General features: G+C 38.3%; 1 protein-coding gene across 1 annotated transcript; it reads left to right on the plus strand.

Annotated features, from left to right (window-relative positions):
* Positions 1–1,730: 1,730 nt before the first annotated feature.
* On the plus strand, positions 1,731–23,788 carry kdm6bb (lysine (K)-specific demethylase 6B, b). The gene is made up of 21 exons (XM_088440996.1): positions 1,731–1,838; positions 6,025–6,061; positions 6,571–6,694; positions 7,130–7,192; positions 8,079–8,298; positions 8,393–8,635; positions 9,423–9,572; positions 9,633–9,899; positions 10,537–12,590; positions 12,679–12,805; positions 14,373–14,478; positions 15,015–15,220; positions 16,075–16,250; positions 16,314–16,382; positions 16,450–16,598; positions 17,515–17,629; positions 17,704–17,891; positions 18,800–18,941; positions 19,083–19,209; positions 19,293–19,463; positions 21,277–23,788. The coding sequence occupies exons 3-21, from the start codon at positions 6,576–6,578 to the stop codon at positions 21,298–21,300; spliced, it is 4,716 nt and encodes a 1,571-aa protein (XP_088297122.1). The 5' UTR covers positions 1,731–1,838; positions 6,025–6,061; positions 6,571–6,575; the 3' UTR covers positions 21,301–23,788.
* Positions 23,789–25,746: the final 1,958 nt, after the last annotated feature.

A 25,746-nucleotide genomic window follows, 5' to 3' on the forward strand; every position in this document is an offset into this window, starting at 1 on the left:
GAGGGGGGTGTGTGGACCTAAAGACGGAAGACAAATAAGAGGTAAAAGTCGACTGCACACCGGCAACTTCATCGTGTTCGATTTGCCTCTGCCTTCTCGAAACACAGTTTACATTGTGCATTTTAGTCGAGCCTCTTGACGTCCGCATATAAGTACCTGCAGTCGTGCATTTCGATTTTACCTGTTTGCATTCAACCAGTTCCTTGTAGTCCATATTTTATGTGTTCGTCATTGACTTGAGAGACACTGCAATGTGGCTGCACATTCCACACACACATGCAATGTATTCTCACGTGCAGAATTTACAGAATACCCGGTGTGAATTTTTCAAGCTGGTGGTTGGGGCTCAACTATTTTATCTTTAAAGTGTTCAGCTTAAACTGTTGCGCATATTTTGTGTAGGCTACAGTAGTAAAGTGGCACATAGAAATTCTATCTATCTATCTATCTATCTATCTATCTATCTATCTATCTATCTATCTATCTATCTATCTATCTATCTATCTATCTATCTATCTATCTATCTATCTATCGTCTTTGCATAGCTATCCATCCCATCGGATCCAATGCATGCTTGCATGCAAGGTCTTGAATGAGCAGTCACAAATGTATGCACGTGCATCCTGCAATGAACCCTTTAACCTGTGTTATTGTCTGGTATACATATAGTTTTGCACTGTTAGCAAAAGACACCCCTCCTTCTTGCTCTTGACCTTGCCTTGGTACATTCCAGTACCCCTCAGAGAGACGTGCTTTATGGAGCATACACCGGGAGAGGCTGCCATGATAGAAGGGGATACAGCAGAGGCAGGAAAGCAAGCCTGCTGGTTATTTTTAGAAATGGCAGTGATATTCAGCTCCTACTGTACATTCTCCCTCTTGGCTGACATGCTTTATTTTTTTGTCATACACCGTGTGTGATATCTGGGGCAGGGTGTCTGTCTGGTCCATGCCAGTGCTGACTGTTGCAGCTTCTTGCGTTGTCTCCATCTGTTCTCTCCGTGTCTACTTCTTGTGTTTGCAACCCTGGAAGTCACTTGAGACGGTCCTAGTCTGGTGCAGCCCATCCTTCCTTTTATGGTATTGGATCACAGTTGGCCTTTCTGCAGGTTGGCGGGAGGAGGTTTGAAAGAATTGTTCCATCAATAAGGGATGGACAAAGGCTATACCAGTGAAAAAAAAAACAAAAAACATTCAACCAACTGTGTCATTCTCCAGCACCTCACTGCCATGACTCAACTCTCTGTGGAAATCGCACACAAATCCTCCCCTCCTAGCTTTAGGCCTTACTATCAACTGTAGGCTAAATTATCACTGGTTGCCAGGGATACAAGGACACACTGTGGAGGGGAAAAGGGAGGGCAAGGAATCATAGTAGACATAAGAAGAAAATGTAGTGGAGCCGTGTTTACAAGTATCCCGACACACACACACACACACACACACACACACACACACACACAGAAAAAAAAAATCACTATCCTAAATCAAGTTATGATTACAGCAAAAGCAATAACGGCAGGATCACGTGGAGGAAAGAGATGAGATGATCCGCCCCATCCGTCTTGCATGCTTATCTCATTCTTTGTTTGAAAAAGCAAATTTATCAATGCAGTGCATTGTGGATGCATAACAAACACCGCGCTTTATTTGACAATAAACCAGCAAGTGACTACAATGGTATTTCCTCACTCTGTCTGCTCTGTGTGTCTCTTCCAGATAGTGGAGGAGCGAGCATGTCTATTTAAAGACAGTTGAGACTGTACCGGTCTGCTGTATTTGCTATTTTGGACTGGCTGACTGAGAAGAACTCGTTTGGACTCATCTTTCACTGCAAGGTAAAGATGCTCAATATGGAGTTCCGACATTGCTTTGCAATCATTGGCTTCAATAGCATCTAGATAGATAGATAGATACTTTATTCTAATGCAATCAGGAATTTTGGTTGCTCTGACAGATATATTTTTAATAAACTGTGCTCATTAGAAAATCCCCAAAGGTTTCATGAGTGTTTATATTTCGGGATTAACATTATTTTAGTTGAAGTTTATAATATTGTGGAACTGCACTGCAAGAGGAAGTTCTAATATTTTGAATGGAGAATTGATTTCTGGAGCTATTGAATGTGGAAGCTAAAGAAAAATTTGTGGAATGATTTCAAATGATGTTGGAAAATATTGAATTGACATAAAATGATATACACCTGATGGGCAGAACATCTCAAAGGTGGAATTGTTTGAATTGTCAAATCAAGTACATAAATGTAGAGGATAAATAAAACAATTTTAAACTCTCGATTTTTTTTCTGGAATTTTGGGGAAAAAAAATGTAGTGGTTGGAATCAGTTGAACAAGTTTGAAATGGTCATAAATGTACAAATTAGAGGAGAAAATGTCATTTCTGAATTTTTGTGGGTATGTTAATGCTAAAGATGTTTTAGTTTGTCATCTCTGCAGATAAGATCAACAGTTCAATGCTGGAATGGTTTAAGTTGATCAAAATGTACAAATGAGAGGGGAAAACACAAAAAACGGATTTTCTGTAGGTATTATGTATGCTGAAAATATTGACTTTTGATAAGCTATCACTTATGGCATGTTGAAAATCCTTCTCAAGGTGAAGTGAAAGTTGAATGTTTTGAATTTAAATAATTGGAATGAATGAATCTGGGCATAAATTAAAGATTTTCATAAAAACGTGAATTTTCGGAAAGTGAAAAATGGCAACGCACCGCTCATTATTTTGGGTGTGTTGAAGTTAGAGCAGTGAGAATAATCAGTGGAAAAATGTGGAAGCTGTAGCATGTCAAAAAAGTGTGAGCGGTAATCTAGAATTAGACAAATAAAAAATGTGTAGATGACATAGTTGTACAATTCTATGCATAAGATGGTCTCTAATTAGCCATCAATAATCTTATCACAGTGGTGCAGAGAAGACAGGCAGCTTTAATATAAGAGCTGTTGTTATATCCCCAAAGCAATAATGTCTGTCCATAGATTTAAAAACGTTGTGCAGTGCAATGCGCTCCATGCTGACTCTGTTGTTTTGAAAGCGTTTTTTCCTAACTGAGAAGTATTCACCTCTTTCCTAACATAACCCCCCTCTGCACGTGACATCATTTGGGCCTCACAGCTAAATTCCAGATGTATGGAGTTAACCCTGCACAGATGGGTTTAATACTGGATACACACACACTATGCTGTTGTGTTGAGTCAAACTGGAGCTGACGGTCAACTCCCCCTGCATCTCTGTAACAAGAGTGTGCATTCCACTGTGCAATGATGAGGCCTGAAAACAGATGGGCAGAGCTATCTGTGTATTATTACTTAAATACATGTGTTGAAATAGCTGTAAGATGTGTTTTTCCTTATCCGGGAGCCAAAACAGCACACGAAACAAGAAAACAAAGCTTGTCATGAATTAGGGCTAGATTTCTTTTACTCTACCAGAATGGTCCACACTCTAAATAGCAAAGGAATATGGTACTGTATACAATGGCGTGCAACATCAGAGATGTGACATGAAAATCAATTCAAATGGTGAGCAATATTTTCATGACCTACGATTCGGAATCAATTTAAAATGTCTCAACAGCCATTTTATGAGTAAAAACAAAATATAAATAAACGCACTTCCTGTCCGTGTGACTACGCCGGAAGCGCACTGTCAAGGGGAAGCCAACGACGATACGTCACATGCCTTCGCAGCGGTGGTTGCTAGTACTTAGCATCATACTTCCACGCGACTCCGTTTTATTGCCATAACATCACGTCTACAAACATCTTAACATCGCCATTGTAAAAATCCTATTTAGTCGCATATTTGGAGGCTATGAAACTGGTAGTCACTTACTCTGTCATTGTACGTTACGAGTCGCAAGTGTTAGCGCTAGCCCCTGACAACCTGGTGCATTAAAACGCAACGGGGCATTTCTAGCTCAGATAGAAATAGTTTTTTTTTTTTTTTTTTTTTTTTTTTTTTAACTTTAAACGTCAATGAGTTGCTGTAAATGTCCATGTATTGCGATCACTCTATTCGACTACAAAAGTTGACATATCAAAAAGAATGACGAGGTGAAATAACAATGCTGTTTTACTTCACATACCTTTGTGATACCTCATAAATAGGCTTCCACCTTCCATTCTATTGTTTGATGTGTCAATGAATCAAAATAATGATTAAATAGCAGTTTTGCACCACACTTTTTGTGGAAAAAGGAACTTCCCTTACAATTCAAAAATTAAATGTTTAAAAATAAAAACTTCACGTAAATGTCTCATTTGTCATTTTGTCTCTCAAAACTGTAGCTCAGGATGATTCTATGCACATTACTGGATTGAAGCAATAATCTTTGTCAATCAAACCATTTTGAATCAAAAATCGATCCTTAAGTAAATCTCTAAACTTCAAAACCAGAATTAAATCATGTCACAAAGATTTTCACTCTCTAATAAATATGCATATAATTTGAGAATTTTTAGCTTGTGTGCTTATACTAAATTGCATTTTGTTGCCAAAAAGCAAGTTCAAGCAAGGTCAAAGTGATGAACAGTTAATTTGAAGCTTATGTTCTTTAAATTAGAGAGGATTACATTTACTGTAAGTATGCATGTTTACTCAGCATGTCACAGCTTTTTAAAAGTCTGTACAGCAATCTTTCTTATGTAAAGTACACACTGAACATCGTGAAGTCATAATTACATGTGCATGATAATATATCCCTGAATTATGAAAGCCTGTTGTGCCCTCTTTCTTCGACGTGAATAAATCTAAATGAAATGCTCTTTACATGGCCTAAAGCCAAAGCAGTAAAAGATGTCTGGCTTTCAGTTGCTGTAGCAACTGGGTAGAAATTGAGTCTTGAAGAGCTTCCTCACTTACCTCATTCAGCATACACAGTGAGGCTTTTAATGCATGGCTGCACAACACTCTATAAGCACACTATACACAAATGTGGTTGGAAAAATGTTAACCACTCAAGGAATTGCCTACAAGTTACACAGCTGGGTATGAAAGTATGTATGCCGGCAACCACAACTGGGTACCGATCCTTTTTTTTTTTCTTTTTATGTTTTCAGCAATGGGGAATATAGGTAGCATGCATCCGCTGCAGAAAAAAAAAAGTTTCACTCTAGATTCTGCTCTTTCAAGACAGTAATGATATTCTGATCTAGGGAGATTTACTGAAATCTATTCTTTTCACTTTACATATTTAAAGGGCCTTGCAAGGCTAAATTTAAAAGTGCTGCCAAATGCGCTCTGGATTGGGTCTGCATAAACCATGAGTAAAGTTAAATATGAGTTTGTTTTTGTAAGCCTTATTGTTTAAAGCTATTAGTTTGATGTGTCAAAATATGTAGACACACCTTGTGTTCCAAAAGTTTTAAACTAGACTGTTTTGCTAGTTGCTAAAAAGTCACTCAATTGTTTTTATCTGGGCAGCTCGGTGGAGCAGTGTTTAGCACGTCCCCCTCACTGTTCAGGGACCGGAGTTCAAATCCTGCTTGCTCTGGACTTCCTGTATGGAGTTTGCATGTTCTCCCCGAGCCCACGGGGGTTCACTCCAGGCACTCCAGCGTCCTCCCACACTCCAAAAACATGCATGGCAGGTGTATTGGACATACTAAATCGTCCTTAGGTGTAATTGGGTGCATGAATGTTTGTTTGTCTCTGTGTGCCCTGCAATTGGCTAGCGTTCAGTTCAGGGTGTCCCCTGCCTACTGGCCGAAATTAGCCGGGGTAGGCACCAGCAAGCCCGCAACCCTTATGAGGATAAGTGGCTCTAGAAAATGGATGGATGGTTTAATTCCTGTTAAAAAATTGTACAAAGCAAAAATGGTGAAGCTGCATTAACTGTTTTGCTGCATGCAAATGGAATCAGCTCCAAGTGTAACTGATTTTATGGTATTATTGCTTGAATAATTGTAAATGCAGCAAAAATGCCCTACAAATAGAAGTCAGGGATCAGGCATGAAAATAATTTTTCCTCCATAAATCATTGAAGCGTGTTTCTTGTCTGTTCAGGTGTGAAGTGGAGGGCCTCCTGAATACAGACAGACTGGTAATCTTTTTTTTTTTTTTTTGATTCAACTACTTTGTCTCATTGGTTCTTTGTAAAGATGTTTTAATCAAATGACAGCAAACATTATTTGTATATTCACTGGAAATTACAATATGCATAATTGTCGAGGTATCACAACAGATTAGTCGCGATCAATTAACTAGTCAGTTTACATCTTTTTTGTTCCTAATCACATTAATCTATTTTGTAATCTCTAATTGTATGCTTTTGGTATGGTGATTTTATTTTATTTTATCCATCAGTGTTCTCTAAAACTGCTATTTTATGCAACAGTATTCTGCTAGTTATGTTGAAAAAAATGTCGGTGCTAAACATGCAGGCATGTTCAGTCTGTTGAAGATAGGATGTTGCTGTAGGAAGTTAAATAAAAAATATATATTTGTATAAATTTCCACATACTATCTTTCTGTGTAAATATCTGATGTTATGACCTGCATCTTATCGTCTGGTGCTTCTTATCTGTGACCATTTTTTTTTTTCTTTTTCAGGCTGCATGTATCACCCGGCAGAGCTGTACTCTGGCCGTAAAACATGGCACTCCTATCCAGATGGAGGACCAAACAGAGAACAATGGGCCCCAGTAAACAATCGGCCTTGGAATAAAACACAAAGGTCAGCAACAGCATCACAATACACACAGACACTGACTCAATAAACAGACATTTCAATCTTAACTGTCTTTTTTTCCAGATTCAGCAACACCGTTAGGGTTTTGCTCGTCTTTTATTAAAATATGAAAATGTGCTAATGAAGCTTTTGACACAGTTTTGCTCCTATGCCAGCGGCAGTGGCAAGTAAGCAGCAGGTGTAAGGCAAGTCTCTACGGTGCTGATTGAAGAGTGGCAGACACACAGGCTGATTAACTGTGATGAGCATTTTCAAAAAAAAAAGCACTTAGCTCAGCTGCTGCTCGGAGTGTGTCGTCGAAATATGAGTGGATGAGCCCACAGCATATTGTCTGACACAAAACTCACCTTTGTATCACATTATATCAATTGAATCTGTTTTTAACCTATCATTATAAAACAGTTTCTTTTGTCACTACAGATGCAATGGTGGACACATTCCATCCATTCTTCCCATCTCACCATCAAGTCGCCAATATAACAGGTAAATAATAATCGAGATTGGACAAGCTCTTGTACTACGAAATAGCTCCTCCCATTTCAATTTATGGATAGAATGTCCGGACGTGCCTGTCTTCCTCCTCGTCATTTTTTCAAACACGCTCGATACTCTTCCGGGGGTAGTAAAATTATTTGCTGATCATCTTACTTGGGATATTCTCTCAAGCCTTCTTTATCCAAGTGATAACTGTTTGAGAGATCAGAGCGTGGAACGTTGTGCTTTGCTGTTTCTGCCTCTACCTGCTGACATCCATGTGTGGCAGTGCTTTCGCATTTTTGTCTTCAACCGCTTGTTTAATCACATGTTCAAGGGCTGAAGGAGACAAGTTGTGCCTTTTTCTTTTCAAAATGTTTCAAAGTCCACTGAAAAAATTAGTCACCCAGCCTTGGGTGGCGCTTGACATAAGTGCATTTTTCCGATGTTTTGTGCAAACACTCTAAAATGGATGCATACTATATCTAATTAGAGGTATATATAATCATTTTAAGCCTTGTACATGACATATTACTTATTTCACATCGAAACTAATGTTATTCAAGCGTGGATATGTGGAGAAATCTGGTCTGGTTTTGATTTATCTGGTTATAAGTCATGTTATTACATTGTACGTTATTACAAAACTTTAAAAATATTTCGCTTGAGGTTGATCAATTATTATTAACTCTCCAGAACTTTTTTTTTTATTTTATTTTTCTTAAATCACATCTCCTCTGCAAGTGAACTAAGTGAAAAGTCTGGAGAGTGGTGTTGGGTAATATGGAAATTTGTGTGGAAAAAAGCCCTTTTCAACCACGTTTGTTTGTCACAATGTCCTTAAAATTCAACCTCCCACCATGATGTTTATTGATCACTTTGTTTGTTCGCCAAGGGATGAACGGACAGCCCACTATGGCCAAGACAAGGGTTCCTCCAAGGGGCACAGGCAGTTTCTCCATGTTTGGGATGATAAAGAGCAGCCTTTTAAAGCCCAGAACTGGCATCACAATTCTTCGCGCTCATTCCACAACCGAGCTGGCACCAACAATGGTTATCTAACAAGACCAAGACAACACTATACAAACTGGGACAGCGATGTCAGCAACTCTTTGGTGAGGCCTTTCAAAGGGGGGGTTGAGAAGAAAGGAGTAAATGTTGTTAGTACATTTTGATAGCAGGCTGTGATGTTTCTCATCTCGGCTCTAGCATGGGAGTCGTCTGCACCGTAACAGCAGAGGGCTCCAGCCCCCCCCAGAAAGATGGGCTCCCTCGGATTTTCGCAGGAATCTCCCTAGCCGAATGATTAATGACAGACCGGGGCCTTGGAAACGGCCAGCCTCTCACCAGCGCCAAGACCAAATGCACCAGCGTAGCCCACCCTCACAGCACCCTGCAGCAACAAGAGACGAGTGTCCAGCCAAGAGGAGCCGGGACTCAGGTTATGATCAGGTATTCACCAGTAGCGGCCGGTTTGCTGTATGGATTCCGACATATTTGCCCTTCAGCAAGCATCCAAAAAAATGGTTAATGAGAAATTGATGAAGCTGGGAAATTAAACATGTGGGCTTTGTGACCCATTAGACAAAAAGACTTTATCTTATTGTACCTTTGTTTAGGGTTCCATAGAAAGTTTCTTTACATGTTTTATGACTTGTACATCTTCAGAAGCTACTGTATTTGGATTTATCCGGCTTACATTCTTAAAGTCAGAGTGTATAGAATGTAGAGCCGACATCTAATGGTGCAACCCTACCAACACTAAACTATGTTAAAGAAATGCATTTGCATGTTATTGAACTTTATCCTCAGATTTTAAAATGGATTATTTTTGTTCACCAGTAGATCTTGCAAAATATTACACATTTTAAATGTGTCGTTCTTTTGTTGAAAGGTACAAAACTGTGTTAACATACAGTTGAACATATGCAACATTTTAAAAGTGTTTGCAGTAACGGTTTATTCCACCCAACTTCTACTGTTGCTAAATTTTACACAGTCGCTTTAAATGTAGTTATTATTTTGTTAGTACAATATTTTACCTCTACCAGTTTCTGGCCCATTCCTGGGGCCTTGCAAGACCCCTCTAAAATGAATCCCAGCACCCCTAAAAATTATTGTCATGTTCTCATTCTCAGCAGAAATCACTGTTATATCATTTTTAGGGTTAGACAAGAGATGCTTACTCCTCCGTTTCTGGTACGATTGTCTTAAAAAATATATATGTTTCTCTGTTTAGTCATCTCATCCTGGATCAAGGCATTTGATTGTCCGTCCACCATCTCCACCTCGCCACCACCGTTATAATCAAGATGACTGGAAGCCTCCTCATGAAAGGGCAGGTCCTAGCCACCCCTCCGACCATAGGACCTCAACAACACAGCAACAGGTATACTCACTTACTCATTTAAAACTGTACATTTCTGATTTCTTTTTTTCTTTTCTTCAGGAGACCTCAAAATCAAGCGCTGGAGGACATAGCCACAGTGACCTAACGGCCCAAAACCAGAGTTGCAGCAGCAGGGCTTCACATCTTGGGAATGGCTATCGAAAAATGTCTTCACCAGCAGAACACACCAGTGTGCCTTACAGCCACCAAAATCCTCATTACCACCACCAACGGCACACTCGCCACCTCAGAGCTGAACAGCACAAACCTTTGACAAACCGCCTTGAGGAGGAGGACTCAAGGAATCATCCCCGCAAGCAAAGCACAGTATGAAATTGATTTATATTCTTACATTGGTAAATGTTTTCTTTTGTTTCTTTTTTATCCACTGGTAGTTTATCATACATTGTTAAGACATTTTGAAGCATTCAGGTATTTGTTTTTGAATAACGAGTCTTGACCTGACTTATTAAAATGCCTGTCGACCAGAGATTGCAGACCTCAACTTCTTAGTTGATGAATTGAAATCTTAATAGATCAAAAAAAAAAAAAATCTCACCAAAATAGGCGATCAAGCCCGATCAATGATAGTGTTGCAGTCGTACTCACAAGACTGGTCAAGCTATTAACATCATAACATGCTGCTGAGAATAACTTCAAAATAAAAGGGTACCAAGGTATGTGTCCATATTATGTGTTAATCTATGGCCAAAAAATGACGATGTTTTTTACTGTTGTGCAGACCATTAAGAATTGTTGCTGCGATTGGTTTGGTATTTTCGGGCATAAGCACAAATAAAGTGAGTTTTTAAAGGTATTAACTTATTTGCGAAATATAATAGTGGTCAAATTAATGAACTGACAAATTAATAACTTTTTTATATACAGCTGAAAATAAATGAAGTATCTTTTATGTTAACTTTTTCCCTGCAGTAAACCGCTAAAAAGGTTTATGTTTTTACAGGAAGTTCAGCGCAGCGAACGAGGCATTTCAAGAGAGCCAGCTAACTTCAGTTCTTCTGCAGAAGAGTCTCCCAACTATTCCTCCCATCATTCAAAAGATTCCGCTCACAGTCCACGTGTCAGTCCTCCATTACACAAAGCAGCCAACGGCAGTCAACAAAGTAGCCCTGGCCTCAGTGGGAAAGCAAACGTCCAGGGAAGCCCCACTCACAAAGCAAGGTTGCCTTCAACCTCGATACCATCTCCATCTGGTCCAAAATCTAGGTTTTCAGATGTTAAATACAAGAAGCCTCTTTGCTGCTCTCCCCACAGCAGCTCAAAAGTAAACAAGCCAGAAAAGGAGACACAACACCGGGGAACTGCTGAATGCATACAAAATGATAAAATCTCGAAAAGGGAGAGAAGGGATGATGTCGCAAAGGCGTACAAAAAGGCTGAAGATAGAAAGAAACGAAAGAACAGAGAACAAAAATTAATTGAGAGAAAAAAGAAAAGAGATGAGGCAGCAAGGAAAGGAAAGAAAAGAACAGAAAACACAGAAAAGGAAAGTTATGGATCCTCTCTTATTTCTAACTCATCAGCACAGGGATCCTCCAAGATGATTTCTTCGCAAGATCAGCGAGGACATTTACTCCCTAGAAAAAAAGGCTCCAGCCCAGCCACAGCCACATCTCAACCTGAACAAGGACCAAAACCTAAAGATACACTGCCGTCCCTTGTGTGTGAAGCTTTGGAACCTCTCAGCGCTGCATCTCCTCAGAGTGTTGCGCCATCAGGTCAAGGCAAAGGACAAGGAGGGCTTCTTCTCCATGCCCCGGATCTCCAGCCCGTGGGCGTGATTGGAAATGGAGAAGAAGGGGACAACCTTGCTAACACTCCTCCCATACTCAGCTGGCAGGGCTCACCGGTTTCTGATGTGGGAGAGGATGAGGACGAGCACGAAATGGGAATGATAAGCAAACCGGTCCTCCAGCCCTGCCCCACTAAGTGTTTTTCTCCTCCGCCATTACAAGGCGAGAGCATCAATGATGTGATTAAAGAGTCTGTTGAACGTAAACTGGCAAATCCCACAATCAATCATGTTCTTGAAGATGAGAAGAAAGAAATTCCAAAAGAGTCTGGTTCCCTCCATCATGAGCTTCAACATAAAGCAGGTTTGGACGATGTTTTCAAAAGCCTGGCCACCTTTCTCAGTGGCCAGAGGAACACCTGTCGAGGAGGTCCTTTTGGGGGTTCTCCTGCTTTGACCGCTAATGGGGTCAAATTTGCATCCTCTCTTGCTCTGGGAGCAGATATTAACCGTCACCAGCAACAAGATTCTGCCCTCAAGTCACTTCCGACATCATCCTCAGACTCTAATCATCAGTCTGATTCAGCCAAAAGCGGTGAGGCTGTTCAATTTAAGTCTATCACTGACAACTCCACACACAAAATAGAGGAGCCTGATGTGGCTAGAAAAGACAAACAGGAGGCTAAGGATGAAGTCATTCAAAATGAAAAGGAGGTCTCACTTAGTGCAGAGCTGAGACTGACCACCACCCACAGCGCATCTTTGAGCCACCTCCTTGTCTCCAGCAAAGACGAGAAGCTAAAGAGTGAAGAGAGAGATGACCAGCCACGGAATCTGAAGATAAAGAAAGAAAAAAGCACCGTTAAGCCCAAATATAAACAAAGACGGAACAAACATCAATCCCCTTCAATCAAAGAGGTTCCGAAAAAGAGAGTGAAACGTAAAGAAGCTAAAGCAAACATCATAAAGATTAAAGATGATGTGAAAATGCTCAAAACGGCTCGAAACTCTGATCTTAAAAGCTCCAGCTTGTTGACGACGAAATCATGCACCACTACGCCAGCGATTAAACCGGCAGCTTCTGTTGATCTGCTCAAGCAGAAAATGTTGTCTATGGGCTTTACCAAGGAGTTGAAGGTCCTCTTGGTAAAGATGAACATCGCTGGTAAACACACGTTTAACACAGCACAAGTGGAGGAGCAAAAAATCCCGCTTGCTCAGATCAGTATTGAAAACACAGGCGCTCAAGTGGTGCAAGCTTGCAAGTAAGTAATCACCCCAACCATAACTAATTGTTGGTTTAATCTGAAAGAATCGCTGTGTACGCTCTTTTGCTCTCATCTTTTATCATAGGGGGGCAAAGGTGAAAGGGAAATTCAAGGAGTCATATCTGCTTCCTTCCCTTTCTGTGAAGCCGAAACTTTCCATCCAGATTCCCATACCGCGAGAAAAGCTTAACCCTCCCACGCCAAGCATCTACGTGAGTCCGAACAAGTATAAAAAAAAACCTCTTGTTTTTGCTCAGTGATTGACCTCCATAGTCGTGTTGAGATTTGACCGATGGAAGTGTTTTCTAAAAGACTAAAATACTGAATTGTTTGGTAAACAAATCACAAGTCATATATTTTTTTTTAAAACCTCTCAACGTAATGCAGTCCCGTCACGAGCATTACGTCAACAATGTCGGAGTGTAACAAACAACATTTTAACCCGGAAAATCTGTTTTTCCATTTACAAGATGCAAGCACATTGCATACTCCCAACTAAGTTTCTAAACGTTTTCGTTACCACGCGTTATCGGAAAAAGAAACCTCTAGAGGGCCAGCATATTTAGCATTTTCACTCATCTTTTAAGGCCGACAGAATATTGTGTGCTATGTCTGTGTAAACATGGATGGTAACATATGAAAGATTGATTTCCATTCATTACTTAGAATTACAAGTATGTAATGTGTTGTATTAATGGCAACACTGCCATCCAATGGTCATGGTTATCACTACAGTGTTTAATTGGAATAAATCAGATAAGCACCAGTCAAGGGTGTCAACTACCTTCCATTAAATATTATGCTTGAAGAGATTTTTTTTTATTACTATTTTAAAAGACGTGAATTCTCGCACAGAAAGTTTATATCATTAAGAATAGTTATTGAGCAACTCTTTGGATGGCAAAATTATTATTTGTTATCCTTAGGCATCCAGTTCAGGGAACTCCCAGTGTCATCAGCTTCTCTTCAAAAGCAAAATTAAAACTAAAGTACCACAATATAGTAGCCAATAACTCTGTAACTGTTTACAGTACAGTGAATGAAGTTTTCAGTACACTGAAGTTTCCTATCATTCAAAGCAAACTTACAAATCAAGCATCTACGTGAGTCCATACAAGTATCAAGCAGCTTGTGTTTCATTCAAAAGACTAAAATAGTGAATCATTTGGTAAATTTAATAAATCACAAGTTACAAGCCATAGATCAATGTTCAGGTCCAATACCAATTATAACTGAAGAAAGCCAATAACTAACATTTGAATCTGATACTCCTTTTCAGTTAACATTAAATCCAATTCAATGGATAGTAAAGAACTATAATAGCTAGTAAATAACTCATTAGTTTTGTGCACTTTCAAATCAACTAAAATTCCATTAGTTTTGTCTAAATGTAGTTTTTTAACACTTAAAATGTCAGCTATTTTTTATCCTAATTTTTTTAAGAATAAATATCTACATGTGAATTTATGCATGAACTCTGAAGACGTGTAAATACATTTATGGAATAGGAATCTGGACAATTTCTCACTGGCGTCCCTCGTTACCATTCCCATTGATGACCTTTCATGTCAACGGTACTCAAAACGGTTAATTTAAAAAAAAAAAAAAAAAGATGCATAGAGTTCCCAGGTTCAGCAGCATACAGTTATAGTGCTCTAAATCAGCATGGATAATCGATCGAATCCATATTTACGATACTGACAAGTTAATTTGAACTGCTGAATACAGCAGTTCTATTGCATAGTACCAGTGTATGAATATCTCTGTTGTTGTTTGCAGTTGGAGAGCAGGAGGGACGCCTTCTCGCCAGTCCTGCTTCAATTCTGCACCGATCCCAAAAATGCCGTTACTGTCATCAGAGGCCTTGCTGGATCGCTCCGCCTCAGTGAGTTTATACCCAACACAATTTGGAGGCTACTGAAACAGTAATTGCTCTTTATTCTTTGTTATCAGTGTGTAAGGAGCTCCCCGACAATGCAGTCATTGAAAACAAAGGAGGCAATTTTTGTGTATCCCAATTAATCATCTCATGGAGGTTTACCAAATCACAATTTTTTTATGTACTGTTCTCTATGTGTTTTGTATTTTTTTTTCAGATAAATCCTCCTGCTTTTCATTCATGAAGCATACCATCTAAACTTAATTTGTCAGTTGGGTTACACCCGTGACTATTTTATAAATTAAAGCGGAATGAATCTAATATTATTCCAATAAGGACTGGAAGTTGTTGAAACCTTGTCACAATTTGGGGAATTCAATAGAGCTATTCCAGATTGGTTAAGCGTTTTGATGTTTCGCTGATGTTGGCCAAAAAGCCTCAAATTGGAATGTATCCACCAATGGGCACAGGATAGCATCAGATTTTCACTGGTTTCATCAAAAGTTGAATCCAATAAATCTCGTTTTGTTTTTCCATGTGAGACCTTGGCCTGTTTTCCACCAAATCTTTGGTGGAGGCTAATGCAGAGCATGCTGTAGAGGTGAGGACTCAAGTCCAGCAGCCCGCTGATGAAAACTGGGATTCCCGTGGCTCAACTCAGACGTGGCCCTGTGAGAGCAGCCGCTCACACACCACCATTGCCAAATATGCCCAATACCAAGCCTCCAGCTTCCAGGAGAGCCTGCAGGTAGACTTTTTTCCTCAGGGCACCCACATGTATCCTCCTCAAGCACACAGTGTTTATCTTGGTATTTCAGTGTGTGTTTTTTTGTACAAATAAATGCAAACTGAGCAATCAGTTTTAGCAGTGGTTGTAAAAGGGGGTATGTGAAGGGATATGTAAGCATTTAAAAGGTTTTTTCTTTGTTATGCCGTGAAAGGAAGACTTTTGTTTTCAAATTCAGAGCAAATTCATTTGAACATGAAGCAACACTTTGCTAAATTATCATCTCAGATTTTAAAAGTTTTTTTTTTGTTGTTTTTTTTTTGTTTTTGCAGGTATCAAATGGAATGCTTTTTTAGAATGTGGTGGGCCTTACATATAAATGAGCCATTCTTTAAAGGAGCGCCCTATAGTGCGGAAAATATGATAAGATTAATTGGAACTTGAAATATATTGCTTAATTGTCATACCAGGGAAAATGTGAGTTTTAACAGGGTTTTTCCAGGTATCGGCTTATCAAATGCTTTGTATTGCCGTATCATAATAAGTACAATTCTTTTTTTCAAATCAAGAGCACATTAATTGGAACATGAAGCAACTTATTGCTGTGTTGTGGTAATGTGACTCAATTGCAAAACGTTTATTTATATTTTTACAGCTGTCCGAGATCACTGGTGGCACATGAGCAATGCAAAACTGTACATTTTGTTAGGCAGAGCCATTTTATTGTATCTCAAACGTATTCAATTGTAATCAGGTTTAGACGAACACTGGAAGCCTTTTTTGTATGATAATTTAAAATACTGTAAAGTAATGATGGAAGGACTTGTTGCCGTTAGCTTACCTGCCTGCTAAGCTCATGTAGATGTGCTTCATAGGAGGAGAAGGAGAGCGAAAATGAAGAGGAAGAAGAGCAAGCAAAGTCCTCAAATACATCATCCACTGCCAAACCAGGTGTGACATCACCCAGCAAAAAAGGCAGCGCATCCTCAACTGACGGTAAAGCTACTTCTGCAGTCCCCTCCAGCAAGAACGCAGCTGCCAGCACAACCAGGTTAGCACAAAAGATGGCATGGATTTAGTGAAAAATTACTCAGACTTTACCATTCTTTCCCAGCTCAGAACTCAAATCCGTTGGGAAGATAATCAAATTTGGGACCAACATTGATCTCTCAGACCCAAAACGGTGAGGTCATAAATTCTGACCATTCGAATGATGAGTTGTTTCATACTATTTGCCATATTTGTCAAAGGTGGAAACCTCAACTGCAGGAGCTGCTCAAGCTCCCGGCGTTCATGCGGGTGGAGTCCGTCAACAACATGCTCAGTCATGTCGGTCACACCATCCTGGGCATGAACACTGTCCAGCTCTACATGAAGGTTCCGGGCAGCCGGACACCGGGTCAGTGCGGCTTTCGTGTTCTGTACAAATGACTGGGCCTTAGAATCCCTTTGTAATTGTACAACAGGTGTATAATGTAAAAAAAAATACAAAATAATGATAATATTTTTTAAAATGTTGTTTTTTTTTTTGGATGGGGTCCTACAAATACGTCACATCATTTTAAGATTCAAGAGTTTTATTGTCACATGCATAATAATAGTACACAATGGAAATTCTTATTCTGTTGACTTCCCGAACAGACTACATTCCATAATTGAGCAAATATTTAAGTAGGCAATAAAACAAAAACAAAAAAAAAAACAGTAATAGAGCTTATAAAGGCAGTAATATTGAACCACTAACAAAATGATAATTTACTTGTAATGATCTACACTATTTCAAACTCAAAACCTGAAAGTGATCAAATAATTTTAAAGAATAATTAAAAAATATGTGGCTTTTATCTTGTCTTATAATAGAGAATAAATCTCTGTGCTTGCCATGGCAATACTTTTTTAACAGATGTGTAATTTTGTTTGGTCAGCCTTCACCCATCCTCTCATTCTCATTGTCTGCCATCGCTGTTAAAATTGATTTTATATTTGATTTTATATAGCCATCCATGGCAATGATTGAATTATTGTTTCATTTCACGTGTGGTTGTGAGTATTTCATCCATACGCTTTTATGTGTCTGGAGCTTATTTATCTCTCGATTTCACCTGCTGAGTCTTACCGTAAAAATGGATTTTAGACGTTTATAGTTGTCAGTGGCACTGAATGTGTTAAATGAATGTGCCTCTCATTTGGGTAAAGTGAGTTGTTGTTGTTCTTAGCCCTAATACGTATCGCTTACAAAATATTAAGACCAAAATGCTGGACTATTTCAAATAAAAGTCCTTAATGGCTTTTGAAATGCATTGTTTCGTCCTCAGGTCACCAAGAGAACAACAACTTCTGCTCAGTCAACATAAATATCGGACCAGGTGACTGTGAGTGGTTTTCTGTCCATGAGCACTACTGGGAGGACATCAACAGATTTTGTGAGAAGTGAGTTAGGAGTCTCAGTTCGAACAGCAGAAAAAGCCCATTCTACCAATTTATGAAATCTCCTTTTGCCTCAGGCATGGAGTAGACTACCTCACCGGGTCCTGGTGGCCAGTTCTGGAAGACCTTTACAGCTCCAACATCCCTGTTTACCGTTTCATTCAGAGGCCAGGTGACTTGGTGTGGATCAATGCCGGGACTGTGCACTGGGTCCAAGCAGTGGGCTGGTGCAACAACATCGCCTGGAATGTGGGACCTTTAAACTGTGAGTAGTAATCTTAACCGACCCTTAGAGCAAGGGTGTCAAAACCTTTTCATTTAAAGGGATAGTGTGTAACATTTCAGCCGTTTTTCATGACGCACAGCAGGGGGTGCTGCATTTACCATTGTCCATAGCTATAACAAACATGGCCGCCTCCAGAGAAGTGCCACCCCACATGTAATATAATTTAATGATAACTAAACTTATGAGTATTTTTAAAATGTACTGTTGGTCTTTAAGAACACATTCATTTGCAAGTTTTTGAAATTTACAATCATTTATTACTTTTTAATGAAAATCTCAGTCCCTTTAAGGGCCGCTTACAGGAAAATGGAAGGATGTAAGGGCTGTTTTAAAATGATTTGACCTTTAAGTTAGTAAGCACAATAAAACCATAAAGGTTGCAATCATTCTTGGGCTGCCACTATTGAATATTGTTTAGAATTGAGGATTCTTTGGAATAATCTGATAAAAAAAAATCATTAAAGTGTATTACAATAAAAATTCTACCAAATTAGATACCAATTATTGTTGATTACTTATTGTTTAGCGATGGAAAAATACTAAACCACAGTTCGATTTAAAAAAAAACAACAAACTTTTTTTAAATGACTAAAGCTGTCATATAAGCAGGGATGTGTAGACTTTTTATAATCACTGTGTGATTCATGAGTTAAGCAAGTCTTAAGTTGTGTGACAACAAATAGAAGAAACTGTACCTTAATTTTTAGCATATGTCGTAGGCCGCAGAAAAATGGATGGCATGCCACAAATGGCCCCTGGGCCGTAGTTTGGACACCACTTAGAGAAACTTCTCACAAAGCTGCTTTATATTTTGTCTTAATTTACAGATTTTTAGTTTCCTGTCACTTATTTTGACACTGTTGTGATATTTTGTTGTTGTTGGTTAGCATACCAGTACCAACTAGCCCTGGAACGAACTGAATGGAATGAGCTGAAGAAGGTTAAGTCAATTGTTCCCATGATCCACGTTTCCTGGAATGTGGCTCGCACCATCAAAATCACAGATCATGACACCTTCAAGATGATTAAGTAAGATGTTAGCTAATCACAATTTCCCTGTAACTGATTTGTGCTGCCGTGGATTTTCATAGAAAGATGTTGTATTGGGTTTATTCCTTCTGAACTGTAAAGGATGAGCTTTATAAGTTTAAATGATCCTCGTTCTACCAGACACTGCCTACTGCAGTCCATCAAGCATATCCAGATTTTAAGGGAACAACTGGTGGCTTCAGGAAAGAAAATCTGTTACCAGAGTCGTTTAAAGGAGGAGCCGGCCTACTACTGCAACGAGTGTGACGTCAGTTTCCCAAATCATCATTTCTCTTTAGCATTTTCTACTGTGGAATTTAGTGCGTCAGCCACTTTTTCGTATTTGCGCAGGTGGAGGTCTTCAACATGCTTTTTGTGACCAGTGAACACAGCGCCAAGAAGACCTACGTGGTGCACTGTGAGGACTGCGCCCGGGCCAAGAGCCCGTCATTGACGGGAGTGGTGGTGCTAGAACAGTATCGAACCGAGGAGTTGATGAAAACCTATGACAGCTTCACACTGGTTAGTTTCATCGCCGTACTTTCCATTGCCCTAGATTGGACATGAGTTGATATAACTAGCCATTATTTATTATCTTCTATACATAGATTTTTTTAGACTAGCAAAATTTCTTATGCTAACAGGTTAGCAATCACAATTAGCATTAGCTAATTCATACATAATGATGTATGTACAATACACATAATGGTGTCCAAGTCACTCACAGATGATGCTTCAATTTTCCATGAAGAGAGTGGAGCTGTCTCGTCAATTGATATTCTTTGAAAAAGTACTTTTATTTTTTTTAATTGTCCCGCAGACAGGTTAAAGTTTGAGCACCAACAACTTTAAAGGGGCCTCAACATGAAAAGTCAACTTTTTGGAGCTTTTAACCATGTTCCAACATTGATTTCTCAATCTAAACACTCCCAAAGTATTATTTTCCTTAATTCATGCATTTCTAAGCATTCCTTGCTTATTCTGCGCCCTCACACCGAACTTCCAACAGCTTGAAGTTCGTTTATGACGACAGGAGTGAGACAGGAGCAATTCGCTACTCCCCGCACCACGTGTGCAAAAGAAAATACACGCCGACTTTATCCACGTCTTTTATTTTCGTTTTGGCTCAGGAGCTAAGGAGAAGATATTTTGCTCTGTCTGCTAAGTAAACAGCAACGTTTCAATTAGTAACTTCAACGTTTTACTGTAGAAATGCTGAGGTGGCCAAAATGTGTGTTTGGGACCACACAGCCGGACAATTAGCATCAGTCATAGTAAATTCACCCACGGGCGGAACTATTATGAACACTAGGTTCCCATGGGGACTGATTTAATGAAATGAATGTGTGTTAATTAGAGCGGTATATCAACTCCACTTTGCGTCTTAATGTCAGTAAAACACCTGTTTTTGGCCCCGTTATTCATGCTGTTATTAATCAGCTGTGAGCCTCATAAGGACGAACGGTCAAGATGATGGATGGATGTCGCATGGCTCGCCACTTGAGCTGCAAGATGGCAGCCATACACTGAACAAGCCATTTTACTTCCTGGTTAGAAAGATCAGTACCATAAAACTCATATTTAATTAGAAATTAAATCGCCAATGTGACAAACGTAATTGATATGCACATATTACACTGTGGAAAATACTTAAATATGTAACGGCACCTTTAATGAAAGCCGCAAACTATTAAATCAGTGTTTTAAACGTCACTTTTTTTTTAATGATCCCAAATTTGTGATGTTCCCTGTTTTTGGCAGAGAGTCTTCCTCTCCTGCCATTTGCAACACTGCATGTGTGTCTGCGTGTTAAAAAAAAAGGCCTGTTTTTAAAGTCTTAATGGGATACTGTGTAAGATTCAGACAGTTTTTCATGACGGACAGCAGGAGGTGCTGCAGGTGCTGCATTTACCATTATCCGTACCTATAACAAACATGGCAGCCTACGGAGAAGTGGCACCCCCCATTTAGTATAATTTAACGCCAACTAGACCTACGATTATATTGAAAACAAACTGTTGGTTGTTAAGAACACATTGATTTGCAAGTTTTTGAAATGTAATAGATTCATTTTTAATGAAAAACAGTCTAAATCCTAGTGTCGCTCAAAATTAAGACTGACCCAAATTGGTCAACTTCCCCCCCCCCTTTTTTTTAAACATAGTTTTTTGTTTTGTTTTTATTATTGAGCATCCATGGTCAATGTGGCAAAAAATACCACCTGTCATCATGGGCTCTTTGTTTCCATGAAGCAATGAATCAAAACTCGTGTTCACTAATGTGAAATGCCTTGTGATTTGACATCATTAGCATGTTTTCTTTTTTGTCCCTTCAGGCTCCATCACCCATATCAAAATGAGGACGTCTTTCAGCCATAACCAAAACTAAGGGCAGCACAAATGTTGCCTTGAAGGCAATCCGTTCCCGCAAGCACGTAGAGAATCAGCCAATCGGCGTTTACACTGTTGTTTACATCACACAATAAGATATAGCTACTCAGCCAATCCAAGTAGAGCTCACTGTCTTCCCCATACCAGCTGCTGATTGGACTTGTGCATTGAAATAGAATGACTAGAATGGTAATTGTCATGGATGGAAAAAAAAAAAAAAAAGGTGAGCACTGCTATGCTAGCACTGAAGATCAGGTTATACACATTCAATGGACTCTGCTGTGATTCAAAAGCGTCAAGTAGCCAATTTTATGTCTCAATTCAGGTACTTTTATGCAAATTCCGTTTTTTACACCAATCTAGTTATTCTATATGTCCATGAACTTGCTGTGATTCTATTGTACCAGCAGGGGAAAACGCTTCACACGGGAGAGGTAGCTGATTGTCACATGTGCGTCATATTGATATTGATCCCAATTTGTGTTGATCTTCAGGTAAACTTCAACATGTTACTCATGCCTGTAAACTCTGAGGTGCTATACACTTCCGATCTTATTTATTATTGTCAGATCAGTTCAAAAAATTCTACCAGCCTGGAAGTACACCACACTGGCCTTGTGAACTGTATAATGAGAAGTTGTAATTGGGAGTGTAAAACTATGCGAACATGCTTTTGTTTATTAAAAAAAAAAAAAAAAACGAACAAAAAATTGGTTTCTCGGGTACGGGTTTATTAGAAAAGTAATATGGCTTCATTCTTAGCTGGGGATCAACACCGAAAAATGTGGTGTGAATTTTTTATTTGTTTGCTATGGGGAACAGAATGCCAATTTTATACCTCTTTGTGTTGCTTGGTTCTTGTTTTTAGATGACAATAAATGTACATTGTGAATGACTTTATGGCATAAAAAATGGAGTGCATAGATGATGTAAAAGCAGGACTCATTTTGTTTCTTCTACTTGGAGTAAAGAAAGCCGTCCATGAGATTGCAGAACTTGAATTATGCTTCTCTTGTTTACATAGTCACTAATTATACCAGCAAAAATAATATAAATTATAATAGTCAGTTCTTTTAGTCTCATTGTGTTTCCCAGAAATTTACTTTCTCGCTCCCAGCAGCTCACAATTTTCATTCGGTACTATTGTTAAATTCCTGTTTATTTGTTTTTGGTTATTTTTCTTTTTAAATTGCATTATATCTATAACAGACCGCTTAACTTGTTCCAAGGTTAATCGGTCACAATTTTACAACCGAAACGGAGTTAGTTTAGATAGTTTAGCACTATGCTTTTTTATCTTACTCTTTTTTGTTCTTACTATTATATCAAATTGCATTGTTTTTTTTTTACCACTGATTATTACAATTTTTTGCTAATTTTCAACAACTCAATAACTAGATGATGAATTGTGAAAACATGAAACCATAAGGATTCGAGAAAGACTCGTTAAAATCAAACTCAAATATGATTTATCCCCTGCTATCATTCATCTATGCACACCATATGTACATAATATATCTGTTTGTAAACTATGTTTTCTAATGTACTTGATTTAAATAGTTCGCTTTTGAATTTAACTTGTAAATGGTCAGATTTTTCATCCTTGATCTCATGTTTTACTCGTATGTTTTTGAAAAAAGAGAAAAGAAACCCGAACTATCCTAATTCACTCTTGTTTTAATTACTGCACTGGGAATTTGTTCCTACTTTTATACCTCTTTTTGTTGGCCGGTTTGTTTTGGGGCGGATTGCATAGAAAAATGTATATTGTGACATTATTTATACTGTACATGCTACATGGTTTTCTTACATATTTATTGCATATCAAATGGTACTCATTCATGGGGCTACAAGGTATTTTGAAGATGTAGTCTGGTGTGGATGTGGATAGGGGAAGTGCATTGAGGGGTCGGTGTGATTCCCTTGGTGCTAGACCCCTCTTTGCCATTGTGCCCCCTTCCTGTCACTACACCGGGGTGAATAAGCAGTCATACAACTCAAGCCAATCCGCTGGTGCTTAGAAACAGTTCAACACAGTTTACTGTAACAAAAATCAAATCTTTGTACTGTATTTAACTCATGAATACTTTTTTTTTTTTTTTTTCAACTGTGTGAACTTCATAATCATGTGTGGCTATATTGGTGACTTGAGCATTAGTAGCTGTAGTTGTGAACCATTTTTGCAGAGACTTATAGGGTTGTGACCTTTTAACGGCCAAGGTTTTGTTTTCTGTGTGTGTGTGTCTTGTCTTCAATATGGGTTATTATTTGACAGATGTAATGTTTTGTTTTTCTCTTTCTCTTTTGATGTTTGATTTCTGCTGCACTTATCATTTCAAATAGGATAATATAGAAGAAAACCTGAGCCAGACCTGTCTTAAATCCTTCTGTGATATTTCTGTGACATATTGTATTGTTGTTCAAGAAAATAAAATGTTTTGATAAATTACTGAAAAATGTGTTTACTTTGGGTTATTTCCTCACTTTATGGTGTGCGATTGATGGTAATATGGGCATTAATCCATACTTTGTTACTCGTAGTGTGTGTGTGTGTGTGTATATATATATATATATATATATATATATATATATATATATATATATATATATATATATATATATATATATATATATATGCACTCATCACACTCCAATGATGAATGTTTTTTCCCAGTATGAGATCATATAACGTCACCACTCACATACACATAACACTCTCATCTATTGTTAACTTATATTTATTCTATTTTTAACATTTACGTCCATCCTGGGGTTTGAAGAAAACAAAATGGCTAAAGCAGCACATCTGGACTGGCCACGGATGCAGCAAGGGATATCCTGGTTCCAAGGACAGGAAAAATCTTTTTCCTCTAACAAGCCTTTACAGACCCTCCCACCCCCACCCCTACACATACCCCCACACACACTCAAACACAAAACCCCCCTCCCTTTTTCACGCTGGCAAGTATTTTGAATTTTATATGTAAATTTGTGTCAATGTTTTTTTTAATTTTATTTACCCTTACAGAAATACAAAATATATCAAATTAACCTTACCATAAATATATTTTTTTGCTGCACAGTCTACATGGTAGATTTTTGCATGAAAAAAATATGCCTTAAAGGGACAGTGAGTAAGATTTTATTAAAAAGGAAAAAAAATTAATATTTATAAATTTCAAAAATTAGCAAAAAATGTGTTCTTAATGACCAACAGTATGTTTTCAATTTAGGCATAGGCCTAAGTATAGTTATCATTAAATTACATTACATGCGAGGTGGCACTGCGGGGGCAGCCATGTTTGCTATAGATAATGGTAAATGCAGCACCTCCTGCTGTCTGTAATGAAAAACAGTATAAATCTGGAAGTTGTTTTGCAAAACAAAACCTTACTACACATCCTGTAAAAGAAAAATGCTTAAACATACATGGTAGTTTTTTTGCAAAACCAAACCTTACAATCCATGGTCGTGTTTTGTGGTTGTTCTTTGCAGAAAGACTGCCTACAATGGACTTGCAAGGAAAAAAAAAAACGCCTTCATATAAATTGTCATTTTTTGCTTAAAAAGAAAACAAACACACGCCTTACTGTACATAGACATTTTTTTGTGGTTGTCCTTTGGTAAAAAAATATCTGAAATGGATGTTTCTTGGAGAAAAAAAAAAGCACCTTTCAATTTATTGTTGGGTCTTTTTTTTTGGTTAAAAAAAAAACCCTTACTACACATGGCCTTTTTTGTGATTGCCAGTAATGGTCGTTTTTTTTTTTTTTTCCGAATAACACATCTTACTGTTTACATGGAAATGGACTATATACAAAGTCCTAAAACACATGGTCGATATTTGTAAAATAAAATAAAATTAAATAAAATTTTAAAAAAACAACACCAGCAAAGACTGCATTAATATGCAAAGTAAACCGTGTCATTTTTGCAAAAAAAGATGCCTTACTGGTCATTTTATTTGTGGTTGAAAAAAAAAACAATAACAAAAGCCTTACTGTTTACATAGCTGTTTTTGTGAAAAAACACCTTACTTCACATGGTAGGTTTTGGTGAAAACAAACGCCATTGTCATTTCTTGCAAATAAAGCCTTTACAATCATTTTTTCCCCCCCAAAGAATAAAAAATGACATACCATAGGCAGTCTTATTTTGAGAGAAAAAAAGCGCTTAAATGCTCCAAGCATTTTTTTTTTTAAATGACCACGTATATTAAGGCAAAAATCAACTATGGTACCATTTTGGGTTCATTAGACAGTAGAGTGGGAGCTGGGTGACATCAGACGAGGGCCCTTGGCAGGGGCACTGATGCATTATTAGATTAATTACTATTATTGTTAATATTGTATTGTTTTTTATCCAACTTTGCCTCAGGTTGTCTGCATTTTTTTTCAATCTGTTAAAAGGCCCAT

Source organism: Hippichthys cyanospilos, chromosome 18 (assembly GCF_059441005.1).
Source record: "Hippichthys cyanospilos isolate Australia breed blue-spotted pipefish chromosome 18, RoL_Hcya_1.0, whole genome shotgun sequence".
NCBI lineage: Eukaryota > Metazoa > Chordata > Actinopteri > Syngnathiformes > Syngnathidae > Hippichthys > Hippichthys cyanospilos.